At 37.7% G+C, this 26,827-nt stretch overlaps 1 protein-coding gene across 1 annotated transcript in view; it reads left to right on the top strand.

Moving 5' to 3' along the window:
* Positions 1–640: 640 nt before the first annotated feature.
* Positions 641–26,827, top strand: part of PLD5 (phospholipase D family member 5) — a gene marked incomplete at both ends in the record, with an annotated part of 79,789 nt that continues 53,602 nt past the window's right edge. Inside the window, one exon of the mRNA XM_081316115.1 lies at positions 641–829. Coding sequence (XP_081172241.1) covers positions 641–829 — 189 coding nt within the window. The remainder of the gene's footprint in view (positions 830–26,827) is intronic.

Raw genomic sequence — 26,827 nt, 5'->3', positions numbered from 1 at the left:
TCCAATGGCGGCGGCGGCGGCCAGAAGTTTTTTTTTTTCCCCTTCCCCTTCTTCTCCTCCTCAGCCGCGGACGGCCGCAGAGAAGGCAGCGGAGGCGCGGGACGGACGCGAAGGACGAAGCCCCGCCACTGCACCAACCTGCGGGCTGGTGGAATCCGTGGGATGGGAGGGGGGCGCGCGCCCCTCAGCTTCCCGTGGCCGCCGCTGCGTGCGTTCCTCCCTCCTCCCCCTCCTGGGCCCCTCCCTCCTTTCTTTCCTGCCCGCCCGCCCGAGAACGTGCGTGGCCGCTCTCAGCTTTCCCCTCAGCCGCTCGAGCTCCTGTCAGCAGCCAGTGCCGCAAAGAGCGGGTTGGGGCCGCTGCGTTGGCAGCGAGCTGCAGCTCGGCGGGGGCTCCTGCCCCCTGCTAGGGCTCCCTCCGCCTCGTCTTCCCCGCCGGGCGCTCGGGTGCGCCGTCTCCCTCCTGCCTGTCGGCCGTTTGCCTCCGTCGGGTGTCCACACACACCCTCTCCCCCCCCACACACACACGCTTCGTCGTCGGCGCTTTGTTCCTAAACCCAGCCCCGCGCTCGCCGGCTTCCTCGCCGCTCTCCGCCCGGTGTCTCCTTTGGGTCCGCCGTGGACTTTGCCTTGTCATGTCAAGATGGAAGGCGGGAGCGAGTGGCTCGCCTCCTCCACCCGCCCCGAGGGCTTCGAGCAGATGAAGCTGAAGAGCAGACCCCGGGAACCCTCGCCCAGCCTGACCCGCGTGGGCTCCAACTTCTACAGCGCCGTCAAGCAGCAGGACTACAGTGCCAGCGTCTGGCTGAGAAGGAAAGACAAACTCGAGCATGTAAGCCACTTGTTTTTTTGTTGCTCTTCTCCTCAGGCGCTTTGACCAGACTGCCGTTGCCTTTTGATCCTTCTTTCCATAAGCCCGCCAGGCAGGTGAATCGAGACCCATTTTACAGGTGCGGAAGCTGAGCTGGAGCGGAAACTTCTTGGACGACTTGCAGCATTTGGGGCTGAGTGAGAATTCTGCACCCGGGACGTGCTCGTGAAGTCACCAGGAGTCGAGCTCGACTCCGAAGGGAGACTAGCTTTACTTCGATATGGCACAAGACCAACGATATCAACCCTAACCTCTCAACATTTATTTTATTTTTATTTATTTTATTTTAATTCCATTTATATCCCGCCCTTCTCTGAAGACTCAGGTTGGCTTACAAGCTTAGCAGTAGCCTTCATTCTATGTATATGCCTGCTTATTAGGGCTTTCACACACACCCCAAGCAGCATTATTACAAAGTCAGCTTAATTGCCCCCAACAATCTGGGTCCTCATTTTACCTACCTCGGAAGGATGGAAGGCTGAGTCAACCTTGAGCCTGGTGGGATGCGAACCTGCAGGCAGCTGGTGTTACTTAAGGAGGCATTAGCCCACTGCTCCACCAACATAGGTTGATATTCCCTGAGAATATCAAGAGTGGAGTCAAGAAACATGGCATCTAGGGACAGCAGTTAAATGACAATCCCATGTATACTGATTTGGAAGCAGGTCCCACATGGATTTACTTCCAAATAAAAAATATATAGGATTGCATGGGGTGTAGTATAGTTTGCCCAGTATTTTGATGCCCGAATAGTTAGGTCATTGTTCAGTCCCCCAGAAGTGCAAATAGCTTTCTGTTTTCATATTATATGCTTCATCTCCTTTTTTAAAAACAAACAAACAAGCCGCTATCTGCTGCAAACCACTTTTCACATCCATGTCCCATGAAGGCATCTAATTGCTTAGAGGTTATGGAAACTGGAAGCTTGTAGAACACTTCTCCAGTTGAATGCATCCTGCAGTGTTATGATGATTTAGAATCTAGATGTAGCTGTTTTTGATTTGCGTCCTTTATTTTTTATTTAGAACTTGCTGTATTCTAAATATTTTTTTTCTAGATATATTTCTTACAAGACTATGTAAAGTTGTGCAAAGTAAATTTCATTGCACTTTCAATTCCTGCAGGAATAATGTTAAATAAGGAGTTTGGGGACCAGGAAACCATTGAAGCTATGGTTGGCTGCAATGCATATTTTAATGCTGGGTTTAAGGTACTTTGAAATATTTCTGTAGTTCAGAGGTTTTAGAGCAATGGACTGTCATGTTCTTGTGTAGTTTATGACATTAATGAGTTGTATGAATAATGAATGGAACAGCATATTTTGATTTTGATATTAGGTTAAGTATGTACTTGTAGAAAGAAAAGGAGTTTAATTCTAATGCGAAGTTTGTTGCATGCATGTTAGGAAGCAAGGAAACGGTTAAGTTTTACAATGCAGCAGGCTTGCTTAAGGGGATGCTGTACACTGCTCAAAATAAGGTGAAATAGAGAGTCCCTGTGTACCTTATATGCAATATATGAACAATAAAGTGCTGTTAACGCAAGCTAGTTCCTTGAAAGAAATCACTGTAGCAAAATATACTGACTTTTCTGTACAGCTACAGTACATGAACTAGTGCCAAGTGATGTAATCTAAAATACAGGCAAAGGTGCAGTAACTGGAATGGTGAAAGCCTTGCATTCCTACAATATTTTATACCGCTATTTATTTAAGAAAGGAATCTGAACAAAAATACGTATCAGTAAAATACAATAGGTATCCATGCCCAAATATGGATTGCATTTTAGTAATTTATATTACAGCAGAATGATCAACAGTGGGAAGTGAAACTCTTGAAATGTCCTCAGCAGCCTTTTAACAATTTGTATATATCTTGATTCAACAAGGGTTTTAGATAGCAGATTAAAGCAAAGTTACTGACTTTGCTTTAAGTTTGGACAGTACATCAATTACTTTTTGTTATGCATCAGTGTTTTAACTAAATGCAGCATATTTACTAACCCAAACAATAAAAAAGAACTAGGTAACTGTAATTGTGTTTGGTTTAAAACACATATATACTGTATGTCTTTAGCCTTGGCAAGATGATTATTTATTGAAAGAAATTGAATATGGCAGTGAATTAAGGTGAATAAATACACACAAACCGGGATATTCATGTGACTGGATTTTTTTTATTAAGAGTGTAATTCTGTCTGCATAATGGTCATGGCCATTTGAATTCAGTGATAACTCCATTTGTTTATTTGCGGAGCATATTCTATATATATGTATTTCTGAAATGGGAAAAAATGGGTAAGCATAAATCTAGAGGATTTAGATAGTCTCTCATAAAGAATGTACAAACCTTCCTGTAGGTTGTTTCACAACGTGCATATGTTTTGGCATTTATAACTGATGCTTTTGTAACTGACAATCTGCTTTCAGGCATAGGCAACTTGATATATTCCAAATATTTTGGGGTACAAATTCCACAAACTCTTGCCATTTGCCAGAGTGGCTTAAGAACTGAAATAAAGAGAAAAAAATTGGAGTGCATCTACTTCTGCTTTATAGCAACTTTTTATTTTATTTATATTTAAAACATTTTAAACATTCCAATGTTTAAACTTTTTAAAATAGTGTAAAATGTAAAAAAATAATCTGAACCAATACACACGCACAATGAATATGCAACCTAGTAATACATACATTGTAATATAATGCATTTTTTAGAAGTTCACATGAAATGTAGTAATTGATGGCAGTAGAAATGGTGGTTCAGCATGAAATCCCCTTCAAAGGTTTATTGTTGAGTTTAGATTGGGCAATCTGATTTGGAATTAAAGCCATCTCTGTATATGAGTTATCTGCCTTCCTTCTGCTGGATGAATACAAGAACCAAACCGAGCACACTTCATCAGATATTGTAATTAAACAGTGATAGTAGGAAAAACAATATTAGATTAATAGAATAGCATTGACAGAAGGGGCAACATTGTTTGTAACATCAGTGTTGATATGTATTCCTTGACTTACTTAGCGTTTCTTAAAAAAATATCCTTGGAACAAAATACACCCTATGTGATCATGTGGCTGAAATATTACAGTCTGATTTCCCTCCTTTTCCTGTGTGCTTAAAGGAGAGGAAAAATCCTGGAGAGGATTCTGGGCACATTATTTTTCAGCTTTAGCAACCGTCTGCAAGCCATGCACTTAGATAATGCTAGCCACGGAACATGCTGAATTTGAAGGACTTAATTTTTTTAAAAAACACAATAGCAATCATTTTAATATAACTGCATTTTGCATTGAGCATCAGTTTTCTCTTATGGATATTAACAAGCCAGAGACATGCACAGGATGGGAGTCATGCAGCATATAAATTTAATATATAAAATAAATAAATCTAATCGCTTCCTCAAAATGATGAAAGCAACATTATGCCATCTTGGTACATGTTCCATCCCTTTCATATGTGCATGTGACATCACAGTGTAGGTACAAAGAGTGTATCTTACATCATAATGGCACAATAATGCTTTCATCATTTGCTGTCCTGGTAATTGCCTCCATAAATATCTATGACTATAGAAATAAAGACAGCCTAAGCTTGTGCCATCATTCTATATGATTATTTTTTAATCATAATCATAATAGTAAAGTTGGAAGGGACCTTGGAGGTCATCTAGTCCAATCCCCTGCTCAGGCAGGAAACCCTATACCATTCTTAAAATGGAGAAGAAGCAAAAAAAATATCTATAATATAGTTTCTGTGCCATAAAACTAGCCTCCCCCTTTTTCCCAGTTCTTGGGTAATAGGAGTGTTTTCAAACTGGACAACATCCAGATGGTTTGGGAATTGAGGAGTCTTTGGTGCTTTCTTAGCTTGCTTGTTTTCTTGCAGATGTTTCATTACCGAAACTAGGTAACATCATCAATGCTAGTCTAGACTAGTTTGGGTAATGAAACGTCTGCAAGAAAACAAGCAAGCTGAGAGAGCACCAAGGATCCCTCATGTCAACTCTGAGCAACAAATATTCTCCTTTACTGATATGGAAATTTCCCAGAATTCCCCAGCTAACACAGGTATTGTTAGAAATTCTGGGTGTTGGAAATCCATAAATCTGGAAGTTGCCCAAGATGGAAAACCCTGAGTTTGGATAAGATGAAGCAGAAAATGAATGTAACAAATTCTAAGCTAACCTGTCTTTCTCCATGTTCCATCATTCTGGGACTTCTCAATTTTTTGTGCCCCTTTCCATGTCACTGTGATTAGGGTTGGTATTAATAATTAAAATATAATCAAAATATCAATTAAAACAGAGAGAAACCCTTAGGACTTTACAAATCAAATTTAAAGTCATATTTTAATGAGAAGTAAGAGCTTTTAACCCTGGATTTTCAGCCTGTACACAGAGCAGTGTTCTTGTAGATACAGAGTTATCATATTTTCAAGTTAAAACATGTTTTACTGGGTTTTTAGAAATTAGTTCTGGTATTAGTCATTTTTGAGACAAAAGAAAAGCAGTGGTAACTCTGAATCCAATATTTATTTTTTTAATGGATGGGGAAATCTTATTATGCTTTATTCATCCTTTCCTTGCGTACCGTTATTTTACTCCCCCAAATAAGAAAAAGAGTACTGTAAAAAGAGAAGATTCCTTTAATTGGGCTGCTGTGTGCAACAGATATAACATTGTCTCTTGCTTTAAATCAGGCCTCTTAGAATTTATCTATAGGTTTTTTTCCTAACCACGGCAAGAAGATGCCCCATAGTTTTATAGGCAATGTATTTAAGATTCTGCCTTCATCTAATCTCCAGCTCCTGGTGTACTCTTTTTTCCTCCCTTTTCCTCTGGATAAGTATCAAATCAGATGGTCAGAGCATTGTATAGCAGCCATATGCCATCAAGACATGATTATTTTGCCTTGTAAACATATACAATGTGTTTGACAACTACAAGAAGAAGAATAACATTTCGGCTTTGTATAAGACTTGGGGAACTGCTTTTCAGAGAAGCACAAGCTTGCTTACTCTGTAAGAAAAAAAAAAATCTCTCACATAAATTTCCCAAGAATTTATTGAAGCTCAAATTGTTAATTATGTTACTGGAGGCAGTAGAAGCAATGTAAAGTGGTGAGGATGCAATCTTTATACAGATAATTATGTAAATTAGAATAGCTTCTGATTGGATATAGCAAAATAATTAAATATAATCGATTGGATATAGGAGCAGCTTAAGTATCAGTGAGATCGGATATGGAGTGGATTCTATGAGGTAACAGAGTGGAATTACAAAAAGAATAGTGTACTGAAAGAATACAGAGGACATTCCATAAGTTGCTGTCTAATCAGTTTATGCTAAATTGGCCTTGGTTCCCAGAGCCTATGCTTGTCTTTTAATATTATCTCCTCATTTTATCAACATTCCTTGGCATAGCTGATCAGACAGAGTTGTTTCTCAAATCTCTAGGAAGTTAATTAAGGGAAGGGGATGTTTTGCTTTGTTTTATTTATCTAAATCAGTGCCATGTTTTCTTCTATGACTCCACAGGACTTACCAAGAAGATGTATTTTGCAACTCCCCATTCATTTTCCTGCAGCACCCTTGCATGTTAAAACTGTGAGAAATGCTGAGATATACTGTTTTATTCTATAGCACAGTGCTAGTTTTAGGATTTCATGGGTACAGAGTTGGAGTCCTGCAGTAGCTCTGAGGAGCAATTATTATGGTTCCCTGAGTTCATAGATATTTGCAAATTTATTTATATATCGCTTTAAACATTGATATACTTTATGCTTCAGTCTCTTGCAATTTCACATTTTAACTATCACAAAGAATACTTTTAAAGTAAATGAGCTGGAAAAAGTAGGTGAGAAATACTGTGTTATTCTTAGGTTATTGGGAAGATGTGGTGAGTTGATACCCTTTAGCTTAACCAGTATATACTGCTGAATATATATTGATCTTTCAATTTTGTAACAAGTACATACAAGTTTATGATATATTTGAAAACTATATGTCTATGTACACAAAGGTATTATGGAATTATTTGCAGTTATTGAATTCCTCTTCTGTCCTGATCAAATATTCAAGAAATACTTGAAGTTTAACCATTAGGAATTAGGCAATAATCTATGAAATAAAATTATATAACTTTTTCATAGTAATCTACAGTACTGATAATAACAATTATGAGATTAAAATATGCAATATTAATGGTCCAGGGACTACATCCCCTATTGCATGAACATACTACAGCTCATATAATGGGACTCTTCCCGTTCCTTATTTCTTTGCTTTCTAAATCTCATATGTGCTCTGTAAGGGCTTGGATGACTGCTGTTCTCAAATTATTCATCTGATTTTTATTTTATTTATCAAATTTTTAATTATGTTCAGTTGTGGTATACAACAAAGACAACCAACAGAGAGACACAGAGAGAAAATAAAATGAAACCATACTTCATTTAAATGACTCAAATGTGCAAAGTAATGCGTGAACATATGTATCTAAAGCTGAAAACTGCCTGTTTACTATTCGTTACAATCAAACTGCCAGATAAGCTTATGAATATTTTAATGGTTTTGAGGAAGAATTCAACAATGAAGAGACTCAGGAAGCAAAATGAGATAAAAGAAAAGGCAAAATGAGATAATATAGACCAAGATGGAGAACTTTGTTTTCTAATGACATGGGGAACATGAGAGTTTAATTTAGATCAAGTTGCATGGAATATGACAGATGTGAGGGATGAGTAGAAATTGTAAGGAATATTGGGGTTCTCTGGGTGAGGGGCTGAGTAATGGCAATGATAACAAAGTGGTGGGGAAGAGGAGAGAAACTATTTACCAGAGTTGGACTGACTTGAATCACTCAGTCACTCAGTCAGTCAGTAGTAAGTAAGTAAGAATTACTGTATGTGTGCATATCTGGATGCCTCTAGGATAATTGTCTCTGCCCATTTAATAAGCTTTTTCAGTTTGATCGTGAAAAAGGTTTCAAGAAATAATGAGCACAGAAACATACCAGAACGTCTAGTGCAACTACTTGCTCCCTCAAAAATATAGCCTCATTTCTGATTGCTTACAGCACTTAGTTGTTTTCTTAGCTGCAAATATAGTGAGTTTTATCTTTAGATAATTAGGACAAGCAGATTTTTTTCACCTGGAAAGAGCAATAATATGCTGCTTCATTTTTAAAGAGGTTTCAAGATGAGACAAGGGATTGGGTGTCCTAGATCTGATTCCAAATAATAGGGAAATGTGGTGGAAAAGACAAAAGCCTTGGAAACTTTGGAAGGACCTGCCATGTCATCTTGGGAAATAAGAAATTACAAAAAGAGAATTTTTAGCATAAATATATGTGCACATTGGATGCAGAAGAACCAATTTTAACAATGTTAAAGAAATACTAAGGATTCCATGGGCAGAAAGCTTCCAGAGCAAAGAAATGAAGGAGAGTTGGAAACTTGTAAAATATAAGCTACAGAGAGTACAGTCGCGTGCCATACCAATAAGAACAAAATAGGTGTTGCTTAGCAAACCCTTGTAGGTGACAGGACCTTTCAGCTAAACCAAAGAGCCTTCTCTGCCATTGCACCTGCCCTCTGGAACATCTTACCTCCTGAAGTGAGATCAGCACCAACCCTCTTGACCTTAAAGACCCAGCTCTACCAGTTGGCTTGGGGCACTAATGGAGGGGCTTCATGTTGGGGGTGGTTAATTGATTAACAACAGATCTCATCCTCTTCCCTTCCTCATCATATCCCCCCATCTTTTTAGCTAGGTTGATTTTATAGTATTGTATTTATATTATTATACAGTTTTATCTTTTAATATTACAAGCTGCCCAGAGTTACCGTGTGGCAAGATGAGTTACTAATAAATTTTGTAAATAAAATAAAGCTAACGTACATAGAAAAGGAAGGTTGAATTTATTTATCTTACTTGAGCAGCTCACAATCTAAACACAACATAACAAATAAATAGTTGGCATAGGAAACATTAAACAAGATGGTGAATCCGGCCAGCAACAAGAAAACATATATTACATACCAAGCAGGTGGCTGCAACCACACTTGCCCAGAGTAGTTTTTGAGGCCCTCTAGAATGTCACAAAGTCCCTCGTATTCCAGAGGGAAGTCTATTCCAGAGGGCAAGTGCTATGGCAGAAAAGGCATGGTTCTGGGGTGCTGATAGTTGGCACTGATTAAAAGAACCAGCAGCATGCTAAATCTGTCAGATTGAATTGGCTAGGCAGTCATCCAAAGAGATAGGAAGCCCCTCAAGTAACCAGGTCCTGTACATGTATGGCTGTATAGGTTAAAACAAGCACTGTGAATCACGCTTGGAAGCAAACTGACAATTAGGGTAGCTTTTGAAGTAAAGTAGTCACATAGGCACATCCAGGTGTGTCTTTCATTGCCCGTGTTGCTGCATTCTGGACCAGTTGAAGCTTCCAAGTGGTCTTTATGAGCAGTTCCATGTAGAGCATGTTGTAATAATCAAGACTAGGCCATGAGTGCCTGTCTGAAAGACCTTCCAATTTAGGAAAGGCTGTAACTGGTGAACCAGATGAAATTGTGCAAAGACTGACAGATTTTCCCCTATTCTTGAAGCTGGCAGTTAAAGATGGAGTGTTTCCAGATTTAGATGGTTCTAACTTCTATAGCAATGTGGTCTTTTTAGGATTCCTCCCCACCCTGATGTTGAGAATACTGTAATAGTAGATTCCATCACTGTACAGATGGGTAGATTTGATGACTTTAAGGGTATTTCCCACATATTCTGTGACATGGCTCAGCACAGATCTGTGTGCAACTCCTCAGGCTGTCTCCAAGTTGTAATTGTTAATAGGCAAGAAAAAAAAATTCTTTCCTTTATATGAATCTTTGCTGTTAAACGTAAATAAGTTGTCTCTGAAGAAGGAGTCTGTGAAAAACCAAACCAAAAACTCAGTGGTTTAAATGTGAATCATGCCTGCATAACTTGTGAGTTACCAGAGTGAGTATAATGAAGCAGTCATTTTCTGCATGCTAGATCAGACATGTCAAACTTGCGATATCATGTGATGTCATGCAACGTATCAGGATGGTTTTTCCATTGATGGCAATGGGGTGGGCGTGGCTTCCGGATGACGCATCTGGCCCGTGGGCCAGCAGTTTGACACCCCTGTGCTAGGTGGTGGTGCAGGATGCATATATTTCATAAAATGTCTTTCCATTTGTATTACTGGTATATGAAATAGATGTTCATAATGTTCATGTATACTAAGAAAAATATAAGAAATTTATAAACAAGTGATTTCTATCCTTCATCACAAGAACTATAAGCAATTTTAGTAACTTTTCACCTCCTTTTAATTTGCAACAAATGATTTCTTCATTCTATGTCCCAAGAGTATAAAGCATTGTCACTTAAGTCTTGATATCAGCAAAGGCCATTAAGGTTTGCCAGAAATAGCAAAGTTGATCAAATAAACCAAATTTGTATTCCTTCCTTTTACTTCTATCAGTCTTAATCTCTACTCCATTTAATTAATGTTGAATAATTTTTCATTTATTTTTTATTCCTTCTCACAGGATTCATCCAAGCTTTAGCAAACTTTCTGTAAATTCAGTACGAAAGAATTATCCACATCATTCTCTTGGTTTATTGTAATTCCCCTTTGTTTTTTCTTTTGTATGTCCAATGAAACCTTCATTCTTCTCCATGGTTGTGACTTTTCATAGAAGTCTCTCCAGTCTGCCATTTCTTCCTCCAAAAGCTGGTAGCTTATTATTCTGATGGATATAAGATCAGAATCCTTATCAAATTATTGACACAAAAATATTAAAGCATATAAAGAGTGCTTCTGCTTTTATTTCATTTTTATTCCACTTCAACAGACTCCTGTACGAAAAGTTATAATCAGGTAAAGCAGTATATGAAATGAGCAATAAATTTGTGTCATGTTGTCTTGCAAAGGCTATGCATCCATGCTTTATCATAATTTTGTAATTAGTATAGAGTACAGTTTGTTTACTTTCTGATTTACAGACAATAGTAGAGATTATTATAGTTGATCTAATAGTCCCATGATAATTAACAGCTGATACACAAATGCCATCTTAATACAGTCACAATTCTTTTATTATATCTTCAAATTGTACTTTGCAGTAAAGTTAAAAGAAAAGCATCACTTAATAAAGTAACAAGATCACTAGTGAAGGAAGAAAAGGTGCTCGCTGATTGCATTTTGTGTCATCTCAGTTTACCCAGTAGAAAATGAAGAATAACTATAAAAACAAACATTACAGCAACAACTTCACTCTTCTAAACGTTTTAGCATCAATCACAATATGGTCAACTGATTTCTTTAGTTAAATTTATGAAAAGCAATAGTCAGCACAAGATGACAACAACACTGCATGTTGGTATTTCCTTACCTGAAATATATTTTAGGCATGGTTTATTAAATGTGCTCTACCCAACCGGCTTCTTTTGTAACTCAGCCTAGAATTAGCAGTGAAAGACGCTATATAAATCTCTTCAAATAAATAAGCAGAAAGTGTTTGTATGACTTGTGTAAGTGAAACAATCTCTTTGCAAGGACAATACATGCTAAAGGAAAGAGCAGCGGAGTGGAAAATGAGACCCACTGCCTGGATTCATATATTCCAATCATCTATGATCTACCGTATATGCCGTAGTGGCTGGGCTTCCACAGTATTTCCAGCCAAAATCAAAGATTATTGATGTCTGAACTCAAAGCGTGGTATGTTAATGGCAGACGAAGACCAGGGAATTCAAACACATTGGATGATCTTGAGCAAGGGGCTGGACTAGAAGACCTCCAAGGTCCTTCCAGCTCCATTCCATTCCATTCCATTCTATTCTATTCTGTCTTGTACTAGAAATTAATGTTTACTTCCTTTTTTGCTACAAGGGAGAGAAAAATAGAACAAAAAGACAAATACAAGGAAATTGAAACCAAATATAAAACAAAAAGTATGAAAAAACAAGAAGCCCGTCTGAAAAGACTTTCTTTAACAAATTTAAATGAGAGACGTTCAGAGGGAGTAAATCCCCAAATAATAAACTTTTGATGAATTAATCTCACTGTAAGATAATAGAAAATGTATTTAAAATCAAAGCCATCAATTTATCATTATAGGATTTATAGCTCAAGAGTTTCAAGAGTTCTTACAAATTAACAGTATCTGTCTTAGTCATCTTTATCACCTTTGTGTAGAAATAAATGGTAAACTTAGATTCTTTTCAACAGAAAAAGTTATGTTGGACTTTTAAAAGCTGTTAAAGCATCAGGTCTAACATGAGAAGTCAAGATATTTAGACTGAAGATGCTGCCATTCTGCAAATATTCACCTTGGAGGAAAATTATCTTCTCTAACTTATCCCACATCAAATATGCAAGGAAGGACATTAAATTTTCCTCTGATTTTATCGTCACAACACATGTGAGGATAAAATTAGAGGAAAATATGCCACTCCTTGGAGGAAGGATAATATATAAATGCAGTAAAATAAATTAGTAAGAATGTAAACAGGAGTTGATTCTAAAGGTTTTTTGGGTTTGATATAAATGACAGAATAACAGAGTTGGAGGTCTTCTAGTCCAGGGCTTTTCAACCTTTTCACCCATTGTACCACTTTTAGGATATGGCAACATCCAAGTACCACCAGTCACCTAGCAAGGTGTCAAAAACTTCATGACCAAAAGAAAAAGGAAAAAAGTGATGAAGTATAGGTAGTCCTCAACTTACAACAGTTCGCATAGTGACTGTTCGAAGTTACAATGGCACTGAAAAAAGTGCCCCTCAAGCCACAGCTGAGCAAAACACCTGCCTGCCCACCCAGCAGCGCTCTACCTCCTGACTGAGTTTTTCATTGTTGTGAGCATTTCTGTTGAGGATTGGCAGCTGGGGTGGGGTGGGAGGTGTTTGGTTTTTATTTCCCCTGTCTGCTGGGTGGTCACTTCACATGACCCTGGGGTACTGTGAGCATCATAAATATGAATCAGTTGCCAAGCATCTGAATGTAAATCACAAGACCCTGGAGATGCTGCAACATTCCAGCTGATTGGCGCTTCTTCTGGACTCAGCAGAAGCACCAGGATCAGCACCGAGCTCCATCTGGAGCCTGGCGCTGATCCTGGCACTTCCACTGAGCCCTGACAACCCCAAAGAAGCACAGATCCTGGCGCTTCCACTGAGCCCTGACAGCCCTGCACCTCCAGCCATCTCTCGCTCAGGCTTGTGTGGTGCTGCCATTCCCCTCCCCCGCTACCACTTTTCTAGGATGGTCGTGTACCACCTGCCAGGTGCCAATGTACCACAGGTGGTACCCATACCACTGGTTGAAAAGCCCTGTTCTAGTCCAGTCCCCTGTTCAGGCAGAAAACCCTATATCATTTTAGACAAATGGTTGTCCAATCTCTTCTTAAAAACTTCCAGTGTTGGAGCACCCACAACTTCTGAAGACAAGTTGTTCCACTGAGTAATTGTTCTGTCAATAAATTTTTCCTTAGTTCTAGGATGGTTCTCTCCTTGATTAGTTTCCATCTTTTAGGCTGGAAACTAGAATTGGCAGAGTCATGTGGGATCTTCCCAAAGTCTAGGGCATTCTCTTTTGTTTCCACCCCATTGTATGGATCCTTGTCTCAAATGCAATGTAGTCTGTGGATCTTCTGCATTGCTTCTACTGCTGCAGGCTGGATCGCTGTACTGTGGGAAAGAGGAATGATGTGGAAGGGAACAAGCATCTCCAGACAGAATGAAAAGGAATGGATACATGCAGACAAGCACTATGCAGAAGTAAACAGGAGAAAAGGAGCTATTTCTATGGATTTCAGAGCACTAGACTATTTGGCAGCTTTCAGCAACATTGCAGGAAGACAGTAAAAGCAATGGGACTACTTTTGTAGGCATGGTTCCTTTGCTTCATGGTGGACCTCATGGAGCATCACCTGCATCTTTAATAAATCACTAGAGATGTGCTATGTTCCTTTTTGCTTCAAATGCCCCCTTGCAATTTACCTACTGAGTAAATAGATCAGAAGATGATGCAGTTAATATGGCTCTGCACTTCATCCTACAATATCTTGAATCTCCAAAGACCTATGCAAGGATCCTTTTTGTAGATTTCAGCTCGACATTCAATATTGTCATTTCAGATATTCTTCTCACTAAACTAAATCAGCTACTGGTGCTTGACTAACATCTGTAAGTGGATTATAAGCTTTCTAACAGACAGGAAGCAGCAAGTGAAGCTAGGCAAAATCACATCAGATATTGTACCTGTACAATTAGCACAGAACTCACCCAGGGCTGTGTGCTCTCTCCACTTCTCTCTCTATACCAATGACTGCATCTCAAACGATCGCTCTGTTGAAGTGCTGAAGTTTGCAGATGATACAACCGTGATTGGTCTCACTCGAGACAATGATGAATCTGCATACAGATGGGAGGTTGAACAACTAGCCTTGTGTTGCGGCTGGAACAATCTTGAACTGAACACACTCAAAACTGTAGAAATGACAGCTTTTAGGAGAACTCTACTATTCTACCACCTCTTACAATACTAAACAACACAGTATCAACAGTAGAGACCTTCAAGTTTCTAGGTTCTATAATATCTCAAGATTTAAAATGGACACCTAACATCAAAAGTGTCATCAAAAAAGCACAACAAAGAATGTTCTTCCTGTGCCAACTAAGAAAGCTCAGACTGCCCAAGGAGCTGCTGATACAGTTCTACAGAGCAATTATTGACTCTGTCTTTTGCACTGTTATAACTGTCTGGTTTGGCACTGCAACCAAAAACGAATAGCTAGAACTGCAGAAAAAACAATTGCTACCAGTCTGCCTTCCATTGAGGACCTGTATCCTGCACGAGCAAGAAAGAGGGTTGTGAAAATATCTACAGGCCCCTCACCTCCTGGACATAAATTATTTCAACTTCTTCCCTCAAGACGGTGCTATAGGGCATTGCACAGCAAAACAACTAGACACAAGCACAGTTTTTCCCCCCCAATGCCATCACTTTGCTTAACCACTAATTCCTACAACACTGTAAAACTACTTACGTAGTAAAGCTGTATTACTATTATTCTCCTCATCTTTACTATTAAGTAGCCTTATCTTCTTATGACTATAACTTCATTGCTTGTATCGTGTTTTTAGTATCCTAGTATGATTTATGTTGTTTGCTTAACTAGTATTCTATGACTATCACTAAGGGTTGCATCTTATGATTTATGATGAAGTGTTGTATTTTATGATTTTTGATGGATGTATTTTTATGTTGTTCATGGTCCTGATATATCACTATTACTTGTATGTACACTGAAAGTTTGTGCACCAGAGACAAATTCCTTGTGTGTCCATCTACACTTGGCCAATAAAGAATTCTAATATCTAATTCTAATTCTAATATCTAATATATGGATTCAGGCTGGTAAAGGAAATTGTGGTGCTATTGCTTAATAGAGAAATGTAGATTCAGCATATATGAGGTTCAATACCAAGAAGATCCAGGGAGGCAGAACACACAGAAACCAAATTAAGTGACAATCAAAATAGAAACAATTTCCCCAAAAACCTATTACCAAAGAAAGGATATCCTTTAAAATGCTCATTATTCTTTAAATCTCTGGGTATTTAAATGGATGCATTATGTGTATATAGAGATACTTCTAAAGTTGGCTAGAATTATACCCAGTATATCTGACACAAATCCTAGAGAAATCTATCTATATGTTTGCTAAGAATTGGCATAAATTTAATGGCACATAGTCATCAATTTGATGTAGTGAGGATGAACAAACTCAGCAAATGTTTTAGCTAACTTAATAAATCTTATTTGAAAAACAGATAAATTGAACCATGTTCAATATAACACTGAAAGTTTTTAAGAAGAGACTGGACAACCATTTGTCTGAAATGTTATAGGCTTTCCTGCCTGAGCAGGGGGTTCGACTAGAAGATCTCAAAGGTCCCTTCCAATTCTATTGTTATTATTATTGTTGTTATTGTTATTATTAAATTTTCCAGATCTAATTTGCCTTTATATCACTTTCAGAAAAACAGCTCTTTATGCTGGTAAATACATTTCACTGATAATTTCATTTCATTGTTAATGTCATTAAAATGTCATAGTACATATTTACTATACAATTCATTTTCTCTACTGCACTGGTTTAACTTCTTGGTGAAGCAGAAGGAGAAAGAAAGGATTGTCTTTAATATGCTAAAACCATAAACAAAAACATCTGCATGGTTGAGAGATTGCATAATTCCTTGATTTTCATTTATTTATGCATTCAGTTTCTGTAGCCACCTATCTCAAACTAGTGACCCGTGGCAGTGAACAATCATAAAACAACTAAAAATAGTTACAGTATAGTACAGAATTAAATACATATGACAGCCAAGAAACAAACATCATTATAGATGTCAATACAGCCAGGAAACTGGGCCCTTTACATCCTTGGCAGAAAGCCTTGTGAAAGGCCAATGGAGTTGAGGTCATGCTCAACTCTGAAAGAAGAATGTTCTAGAAAGCAGAGCTATGGCAGATAAGACTAGTCCTTGCTAGCAGACATTCCTTGTCTGACACAATCCATAGCATGCCCAGCCAGGCAGACCAAATTGATCAGTAGAAACCACTGGGAAAAGATTTTAATTGGAAATGAGCACCTCCTCCAGTACTACTTAAACTACAGGCAAAAATAAATAGCAGATCTACGGTTTTTTCCCCCCTTGGGTTGAATCAATTGTGTAAGCAAAGGGAAAAAAAACTTTGTGTTGCTTCATATGTTTATTTTATTTATTTATGTTTGTAAATATATATCTCACATTGCATACACACATAAATACCTGCATATACTATTAAGCTGATGGTTTTGCATATCAATTAGCTACATCATAAGCAGCCAATACCTTATATAGAAGTATCCAGCAATATTCTATAAATGGAAAAGTCATTCCTTCAGTATAACATGCTATTCCTGTAGCTTTCTGGCCTATATATACAGGTTAATTTTCACAACAGTATGTGTGAAGCAAGGAGATCAGAATGTGGTATATATTTTGAAACCATATTATACATGACTGAACTTTATATGTCAACATAGACCACACACATGTGTAAATGACAAATTTATCTGCTGCTTCCATCCCCTAATTCCAAATTAGACAGCAGCTCTGGGGAAGAATATTTTAATTGTACTGTTTTTCTGTAACAGATGGTGCTTCCCAAACAGCCAGTTATTCCTGCCATGAGGTATTTAAATACTCCACAGGAAATACTTTAGTTTCAGAGGAGGTAATTAATATATATCATCGATGCACACTTTAGACCTGGAAAAGTATGACGAATTGTGATGTTTGTTTTCCAAAACATTGAGAAAAATCACTTTAAAGATTTCCCAATGGAACATTAATTTGATGATATATAAAAGAGCAGGAAAAGCTTTAAAGCTTTTTGGATTAAAATTTGGTGGAATATGCAGAAGATTTTTAAGAAAAAGATAAGATTTTTACCACAATTTTTGTTGGGTATTATCGCTGATTGTACTGCTATAGAAACCAAATTGATGCTGAATTTAATAACAGCTGCAAGACTTTTGGTAGCGCAATACTGGAAGGAGGAGGACCTGCCTACTATTGAAGAATGGACTTTGAAAGTTTCGAACTTGGCAGAAATGGCTAAAATCTCGGCATATGTGAAAGATCACTCGCAACAGAGATATATAGTGGAATGGAAAAGATGGATTGATTTTATTCAGAACAAATATGGGACTACAAAGTATCATTTAGCATTTGAATAGTTATTAGTTATTGTAATTAGAGGCTATATTATTTTTCTTTTCTATGGTTAAGGAGAGTTAAAGTGCGATAGGGTTTAAAGAGTAATTAGAATATTTTAGAGTAAGATTGTATGATTTAATACCCTGTATTCGGCTCTGGGAAGTCGGGGGGGGGGGTTGGGGATGGGAGGGATGGGGAGAGGGGTGGGGTAGATGGGGTATATGTTTTAAAAATGTATTTTAAAACTTTTCAATACAAAAGAGCAGGAAAAGCTATCAGCAATAGAAGTGTAGTTGACTCTTAAGTATTCATGTCTTTTATAAAAGTCTGTTGTGAGTGGATGCAGAACTTAGTGATTTTCTGGATGTGTGTATCTGTATCTGTGTGTATGTGTGTGAAAGCCATCATAATTATTCTTCAGGATACTCCATGTGAGTTATCAGATTCAAATCAGCCAAAGTGGGTAGATCAGGGATCAGGAAACAAGCAATCAGAATTGTGTTTAAAGTTAGGTTACAAAAAAGAGTTGAGTCCAACTAAAGCAGGGGTGTCAAACTCAATTTCTTTGAGGGCCGCATCAGCATTGCGGTTGCCCTCAAGGGGCCAGGTGGGTATGGCCTGGGTGGGCGTGGCCTACTGGGTGGGCGTGGCTAGACTGTGTATGGCCTACTGGGTGGGCATGGCCAGCTCTACATTGTTCGCATCAAAGGTGCCTATTGGGGCCTGGGCAGGAGTGGGACAGATCTGAGGGTCTCTGGTAGAAGGAGGGTCTCTGGGCCAGGGCCAAGGCAGTGGGGGCCGTTCCCTCACTGTTTCCAGGATGGCTTTGTGGGCCACATGAAACCACTTCATGGGCCGGATCCGGCCCCCGTGCCTTGTGTTTGACATGTCTGAACTAAAGGAAGGCATCTAACCTAGGTTAATATAATCCCTATTTGCATTCCACATTGAATCACAATAAGATGACCATATTTTAACTTAGCCTTTTTTGTAACCTAGCCCATGTAATTAGTTGATTGTGATGAGTCATGTGAAGCCAGAAAAATAGATTTGTTGCACATTGAAATAACTCCAGCATCCTTATCAACTAAACTGAGGCCATGAATTAGTGTAATTGAAAAAGCATATCTCCTTTGTTATGTAGCTTCTTAGTTGAGCCAGGGTGTATTACACTCTTGCAGACTTTAGTCTATTAAAAGAAATGGATGAAATGTTCCTAAGGTTCTCTTGGAAATAACATTTGGATTATAACCTTTTAAAAAATATTTATGAGAGTATTATTTACCTGCATTTAAGTTAATCCATCCTCCCCAAAGAAAAGAGTAGAGAAAAATTATAAATTCAGACAGAAATTTTGTGTAAAACCATTTTCTTCACCTTGTCGTTAGAGTTTGCAGCTCACCACGCCTGCCTGCCTGCCTGCCTGCCTGCCTGCCTGCCTATCTATCTATCTATCTATCTATCTATCTATCTATCTATCTATCTATCTATCTATCTATCTATCTATCTATCTATCTGAAGAAGACACAATAGAGAATGGATAAGAGAGAATAACTGAAATGGAAAGGAAGGAATGAGAAAGAAAAGGAGAGAACAAAGCTGGGTGGATATGAGATAAGCAGAAGGTGTAACTGTAGGGAAGGAAAGTAGAAGATAAAAATCACTATATAAGCCGTTAAAAAGAAGTTAAATTCATCAGGCAGCAGTGCTAATCTTCAGACTAATCTTTGAAAGCATTTGTGCTTTTCAGGATTGATTCTAAAGCTTTTTACATTTTGTATTCTTTCTTTATAGCTTGTTCTGTTATTGGGAAATGCAAGATCAGAAATAAATCAGAAATTATTTGCAAAATAATTAATTTTCCAATCAGTAAATTAAGTATGTTTGTTTTAATTATATTTTTATTCTGTTAACTATTTTGATCCTCTTGTTAGAAAAGCTTTGTAGAATTAATGAAATAAATAGGGGAAAATTTATGATGAAGGAGGGAAGCAGAAATAACAATTCCAGATTTTACAAATCTTATCTCTTCTGGGGGAATATGCTCTAATAAGCTGCTCAAGTTCTTTTCCTAGTGGTTTGCATAAATTTAGCAGGTCTCTTGATCAAGCTTACATCAGTGCTTTTCAGAAGCTGTGTTGAAGTCATATGAATTCTCTTTCTTTCCCTAACTCTTCTTTTATGAATAATAACAGCATTTGTGGCATAGAACTCATTATATGTTTCTACATAATAATAATTCAACTATTCATTGACCATCAACCATTTTAGCTGTAAAAATATTAAAAAAAGTAATTTTTATACCTTTGATATCATTTCCCCCAATTGAACAATGAATGCTTGTATTATTAGAACAAATTTTCTCAAGATTATGTGTGCTCTTTCTTATTTATCTTTCAATTATCCACCTCCAATTATCTCTTACTTTATATTTAGTTTTGTTATTAATTCATGTTTTAGCTTCCAAAACTCATATTTTTATTTTATTTAAGACTTATGTTTTAGAACAGGCATGTCAAACTTGCAATGTCACGTGACATCGTGCGACGTATTGGGACTGTTTTGCCATTGCCGGCAATGGGGTGGACGTGGCTTCCATGTGACATGTCCGGCCCATGGGCCAGCAGTTTAACACCCCTGTTTTAGAATATTTTTAATATTTGATACTCTCCCCTTTCTCTTGAAATCACCTTGCTTAAGACTGCTTTCAGTAACATGCTTTTTATTAAAATTCTATTGACTAAGTTGTCTGCTTATCTTTAACTTTCTGTTGCATGAGCAAAAAGATTTGTGTGGATTTCATAATAGCAAGCGCACAATTTTACAATCTCCAGCTGTAAAAACTGAAATGGGAGTTGAAGCACATAGGTCTTTGCAGACCTGAGTTTTTTGTGGGCTTTTTTGAGTGAAAATATTACTGTGGGAGGTTCCAGCCAATTAACTAACTCAGTTTTCATCCGTTTCAGCTTCTGTGTTCTTAGATCTTTCTGATTAATTGCTCCAGGGTGTTCATCTAGTATGGTAATTTTATATTTTTGTGGTGACCAATTACATATAATTCAAGATTCACTAGTAAGCTATAATTATAGTCTTTCCAGAGTTGCATAAAGCAGCAAAGGACTTCATGCTGAGTGTTAAACGATGAGACTGCTCACATCTATCATCTGTGACTCCCTGACATCAGACATCCAATCAAGTCAGTGACACTTGTGAAATCAATGATCTGATGTACCTGACATTTCTGCTATTGTGAAATAGATGGTATATTAAAGAGGAAAAAGAATATAAATTTCCTGTAATGTATTGGGCCTTTTACTTGAACTGTTTTCACGTGTCTTTGAATGCTGCTTGAGATTGCTTAATTAGGGTGTCTGTGTAATGGTCGCTGGCTGCCCAGTCTCCAGGATGATCAATGGTTGGCTCTGGGGTGGGAATAGGTTCCTTTAAACCTATTGGCCTCCGCCTAGTGGCCAACTGTATAAGTAGCTGCGTAGAAGCCTGTTCTCAGTTCTGTTCCTGTTACTACCATAAAGCAATTTTCCTGTTTGAACCCTCTCGTCTCGCCTCCTGCTTCCCAAGAATCCACTACACAACATTTCCAATTGCCTCTTAATTGCTTCCTTTGACTGTTTTGTACATTCCCACAATACAATATCTTAAGCAGTGACTCTAATTGTAGTGTACAGCTTTTCCATATTTCACTCCTAGCCAGCCAGCAGAGATTTTTCTCATTGCTTCAGTAGCTACCATCCTGTTGTTGTGGGGAAAAGCAATGCACTGCAAGATGAAGGAAAACAAGGAGTGAATCTGATTGGAATGACTTAGATCCCCCTTTTAAGATTTATCTCATGCTGATAAAAGCAGCAAAATGTCAATGTTTCTGCTCTTACTGTGACCATAAGTACCTGGTGTACCTTTAACAGTGACTTTGCTCTTTCTGGAGGAGGATCTCCAGGATTGGTATGAGAAGTGTTCTAAATATTTGTCAGATAGAGTAACTCAGATTTGTTTCAAACTGATCTTTGAGCTTGAGGAAGAGCCTGCAGAGCCTGCAGAGATGATTGAGTTTTAGTGTGCTTATTTGGGATGATTTAATTCTTATGAACTGGACAGAGAACATTTAGCTTGGCTACCTGTGTATTGAACCTATCTAACTAGTTTCCTGGGAGGTAACAGGCTATTGGATCCTGGCAATGGTGAATTCATCCTCGACAGGAGTGATCCCACTGCTGCTTAAAGAGGCAGTGGTTTATCCCTTTTCAGGAAGCCGTTGCTGGATCCAGTCATTTTGAATAACTTGAATAACTGATCCCATCTCCAATCTTCTCTTTTTAGGGAATGTTGTTGAGAAAGAGGTCTTGTGGCAGCTTTAGAGAATTCAAAGATTATCTGGATCCTTTTCTGTTGGTTTTCAGAACTGGGCATGGGACTGAGACAGCATTGTTTGCCTGTATGGTTCACACCTGATTTGGGGGGGATATGGAGGGGTGCATCCATTCTGACTCTTCTTGATCAACAAGTTTCAATACCATCCATCACAGTGTCTTTCTAGACCAGATCCAGGATTTGGGATTGGGAGATACAGATTTGTGCTGTACTTTTCCTCAACACCAATTCCACTTGGTGGAAGTTTCAAACACCATACCAAAATCACTAGGAGTTGTTTCTCTTGATCAGAGCTTACTTGTCACAGGAAATAATAGAAGTAGCAATAATAATGAACAATGATCATAAGTGTCATGCTAAATGCACAAGCAATCGTCAAAGAAAAGTTCAAATAAGAAATATGGTGATAAATATCAGCTTCCTTAGTAGATTTGCACTTAGTAGATTTCTACAAAGGAATATTCTTAATTGCTAAGATTGTGCTAAGAGTATCCCAAAGGTACTTTTGCAAAAGGCAACTAGACTTTCTTATTTTTTCCCCTTGAAAACTGAAGAAGCTTCTTGAATGAGAAGTGAAATGTTTTCAAGGAAAAAAACAAAGTCCATTGGGACAACCATGAACTGGATAATTGAGAATCTCCATAGACATTGTGTTAAAAGTAATTATGGCATGCAATACATTAATTAATTCTAGAGATGAATAAATATTTAATATTTAATTTTTAGTACAAAATTAGTTCTTGAAAAGTTGATACTACCTTAAAAGTCTTTAAAGGAAGAAGGTGGAAAGACATGCTATATATAACTATAATAATTTTATTTATTAATAAACATGTATTCCCATATCCTTAAGGTTGATAATATACAGTAGGTGTTTATTTTGTTGAGAAATTCTCTGCTCTTCTCCCAATTTTATGAACATTTATTTAGTGGTTTGTGATTGCAGAGTTATACATAAAGTGGTCTAAATATTAACCTAATGATGAGCTCCATAGAATTTATTTATTTATTTACAATATTTCTATTCTGCCCTGATCTATGAAGATTTGAGACAGCTATAAAAATAATAAAAATAATAAAATCAACCAAGACTGAGCCCTCCTGATTTTACTTTTTCTTCAATTCAAACAGGGTAGGAGCTACATAGCTCTTCCAAAGAGTAGGAACTACCAACACGAAAAACTCTCATGTGCTTGTGCATTCATGTTAGCAAGATTCAGTGCTGAGAGAGCAGGATCTAATAGCCTCCTTTATACAGAACTTTTCTGTATCTATTTGAATCAATAACTTTGTCTTACTTCATTAACCCGTCTGTTGTACTTGGAATGAAGAATTCATAATCCCGCTTCTTGTTCATTGTATGGGTTTTTCTAGAACTTCAGTTATTTTACTTGCTCACTTCTCCATTGATTTTTTTTTTTTGCTTAACTGCAACTGCTGTTTGAAGACTCCAGGTTTTTATGCAGATTAAGAATGCTCTATTTCTATATGTGTACATACACATTCACATACACACACATTTTGTTTGTATATACAAATATAACAATAGTATTAATCTCTTTCCTAACTTGCATCTTAACCTGCTTCCTCTTGAGCAGGGGTGTCAAACTCAATTTCATTGAGGGCCGCATCAGCATTGCGGTTGTCCTCAGGGGGCCGGGTGGGCATGGCCTACTGGGTGGGCGTGGCTAAAGTGCGTATGGCCTACTGGGTGGGCATGGCCAGCTCTACATCGTTCGCATCAAGGGTGCCTATGGGGGCCTGGGCAGGAGTGGGACAGATCTGAGGGTCTCTGGCAGGAGGAGGGTCTCTGGGCCAGGGCCAAGGCAGTGGGGGCCGTTCCCTCACTGTTTCCAGGATGGCTTCGCGGGCCGCATGAAACCACTTTGTGGGCCGGATCCGGCCCCCGGGCCTTGTGTTTGACATGTCTGCTCTTGAGCATTATTTTTGACCTTTGGAAGTAAATCAATTAAGTTCTATATTTTACTGAAGGATAGAGATTGATATGAGTAACATTTGGATTCTATGTCTGAAAGATCAATGATAACTTATTACTTCTTCCCATTAATCCTTGGAAGAATGATGGCTGGAAACTGAAATATTCTTAGCACCCCACTTCAGTTTCCAAGTGATACAACAAAGTTATTTTTAAGATTTACAACACATCCAATAGTTTTCATCTAAAATCTAGGTGGTATAACAACTACTATTTATTATTGTAGTCTTCAACACTATTGAACATATTTCCATTGGAATGTAATAAATCAGGACACCTATTCATACTCCCAGAGGTGGGATAGCTAATATGATAGATTGAGCTTTACTATCACCCTTTGCCTTGTTAGGACAAAAAATACTACTTAAGTTGGTTTGAAAAGCATATTTGAAATTGGCAGGTCATTAGGTGCAAAAGCTTACAACCTGGTGTAAGAAATCTTTCAAGAGCTGGTGAAGAAATGGGAAATGTCAGATGGATATTTCTGTCCTTTCTGATGAAGTAGCTATTAACCTTGTGATTATACAATCTGTGATAAAGAAGTTCAAGCAATTCACTTTCCAAGATTCTCGTAGCCTAACCTTTTTTTTAACCTGGTATTAAACCCAATTAATACAATTCCATGAGAATCTTGCCTCCCTATTTGTGTGCTGGGGTTTAGGGGTTTGACACCTGGAGTTATATGAACAAATGATCATCAGAGCTGCCAAGAAGTATAGCTGTCCTGAGTCTAATATTTTAGCATCCAGTGTTATTAATGTCAGTCAGTTTTTAAATGCTTTGGGGCCCCAAGCCACCAGGTCTATGTGACTGGCTGGAAGAATCTCATCGCGATTTAGAATAAATTCATTTTCCCTCAGTCCCTTGAAAATTACAAATAGAAAAAATACAAATAGAAAATAACACTTTTCATATTCAATTAAAAAAGGTAAAGGTTCCCCCGCACGTGCGTGCTAGTCGTTTCTGACTCTAGGGGCCGGTGTTCATCTCCGTTTCAAAGCCGAAGAGCCAGCGCTTGTCCAAGGACGTCTCCGTGGTCATGTGGCCGGCATGACTAGACGCCAAGCTGATCGACAAGCTCAGCGTCCCAACCCACTGAGCCACCGCATCCCTTTCATATTCAATTAGAGATGGGTAAAATACTGACATGGCATCAAGGATCAAACCCTGAATTATTGCTAAAATTTGGGAACCTATTATTCCAAACTGACATGATGAATAGGTAAGTATTCTCTTTTACAGAAGAATTAAGCTAGCCCACTATTTTATTCTACAAAAATAAAGTGAATCCCACCTATTTTACATGATGGTTGTTATGGGAAAAATAGGAGGAGAAAGGCGTGTTAGATATGATTGCTGCCTTCAATTATTTCTAAAAATAATAAAGATGGGATATAATAAATAAATCCCATTTGCAAAATGAGACTTCATGAGAATAAAGAGTATCTTCCCAAGCCAAGATTGGCTGCCTGATTCCTGAAATTTCATGAAATAGACACTTTACTACTTATCAAGGATTGTTTTTCCTGGTGAACAATTCTGCTGAATTGCAGAACTGAAAAAGCAATGTAATTCTTTATATTCAGTGCACATGCTATGAAAAAAATGTTCAGGCATGACAGAATCATAATAATTTTAGTTTTAACATTGGTAGATGGCTATTGATATTGAGAAAATTTCCAAGAATATTTCATCCAATTAATCTCAAAATCATATTCACTTTCATCATTGTCTTTTCCAAAGGAAATGAGGTCTGTGTCTCCTTGTATGTGAAGATATATTTTCTATTGCCTTGACCCAAGAATTTATTTATTTAACTTACCGGCTGTCCAGCTCCAATTTTGAATTTGCTGCAAATGAATTAACTAATTCTCCAAGGAAAGAATAATGAAAGGAAAGAATAATGAATAATGTATGTTTGATTTAGAAACAATCTAAATACCTAAAGAGTCTATTCCCTTTTTTCTCAATTTTTTCGATGCATGTAGCTGCACTTTTTAAAAGAATGGCAGTCAAGAGCTGCAGTGTACAGATGGTGGATCAGGAATTTTAGTCCCTTTTTCTTTTATAAATACAGTGACCGTACATCTTTTATTATAAAGGACAACCCTTTATTTCAGAAAGCTGTCCTTTAGATTTAATTTAGCTATTTATTTTCTTGGTTTTGCCCTTGAATTTTCCATTATAAAGCAAAGTTGTAAAAATAAACATTTTTAAAAATTTCTTCCCCTTATGAACCTCTTTCAGGTTTGTCCCCTTTTTTCAGGTTTTTCCTTTATTTTTTTTTCCTAACAAAAAATGGTCACTCTATTTATACATGCAGTACATGCATACAGTACATAAGTATTTTCTAGATGTACTAAACTAATGTGAATACTAAAAGGCGATTTGTTAATTTGAATGGGCATGCATATAGCATCAACTAGCACTTCCTTAAAGAAATTACAGGGAAAAGATGTGTTTGAATTAGGAAGTGTAGATAGCTCCTTGGGCAGCTCTCCAAAGCACATTTTCTTTTTTGAATCCAGATCTCTGCACAGCTTAATGTTGTAAATGTATTGAATATCAGGGCTGTGCGACATTGTGGCTCTCTCTGGTGGTCAAAGAGAAAACTTTTTCAATACTTGCAAAAAGGAAAAATACTGATTAAGAAATATCGATAATGGTTCCTTCCCTCCCCCCCTTTTTCTGTCTTATAAAAAGAGGCAATAGCAAGTACTGAGATGAATTCTGAAGGAAGTGCAGCCTTGTTAATGATTTTCGTACCAGCTACTATAT

This window comes from Vipera berus, assembly GCF_964194415.1.
Source record: "Vipera berus genome assembly, chromosome: 1".
Taxonomy (NCBI): Eukaryota; Metazoa; Chordata; class Lepidosauria; order Squamata; family Viperidae; genus Vipera; species Vipera berus.
This window is presented reverse-complemented; position numbering and strand designations above follow the sequence as displayed.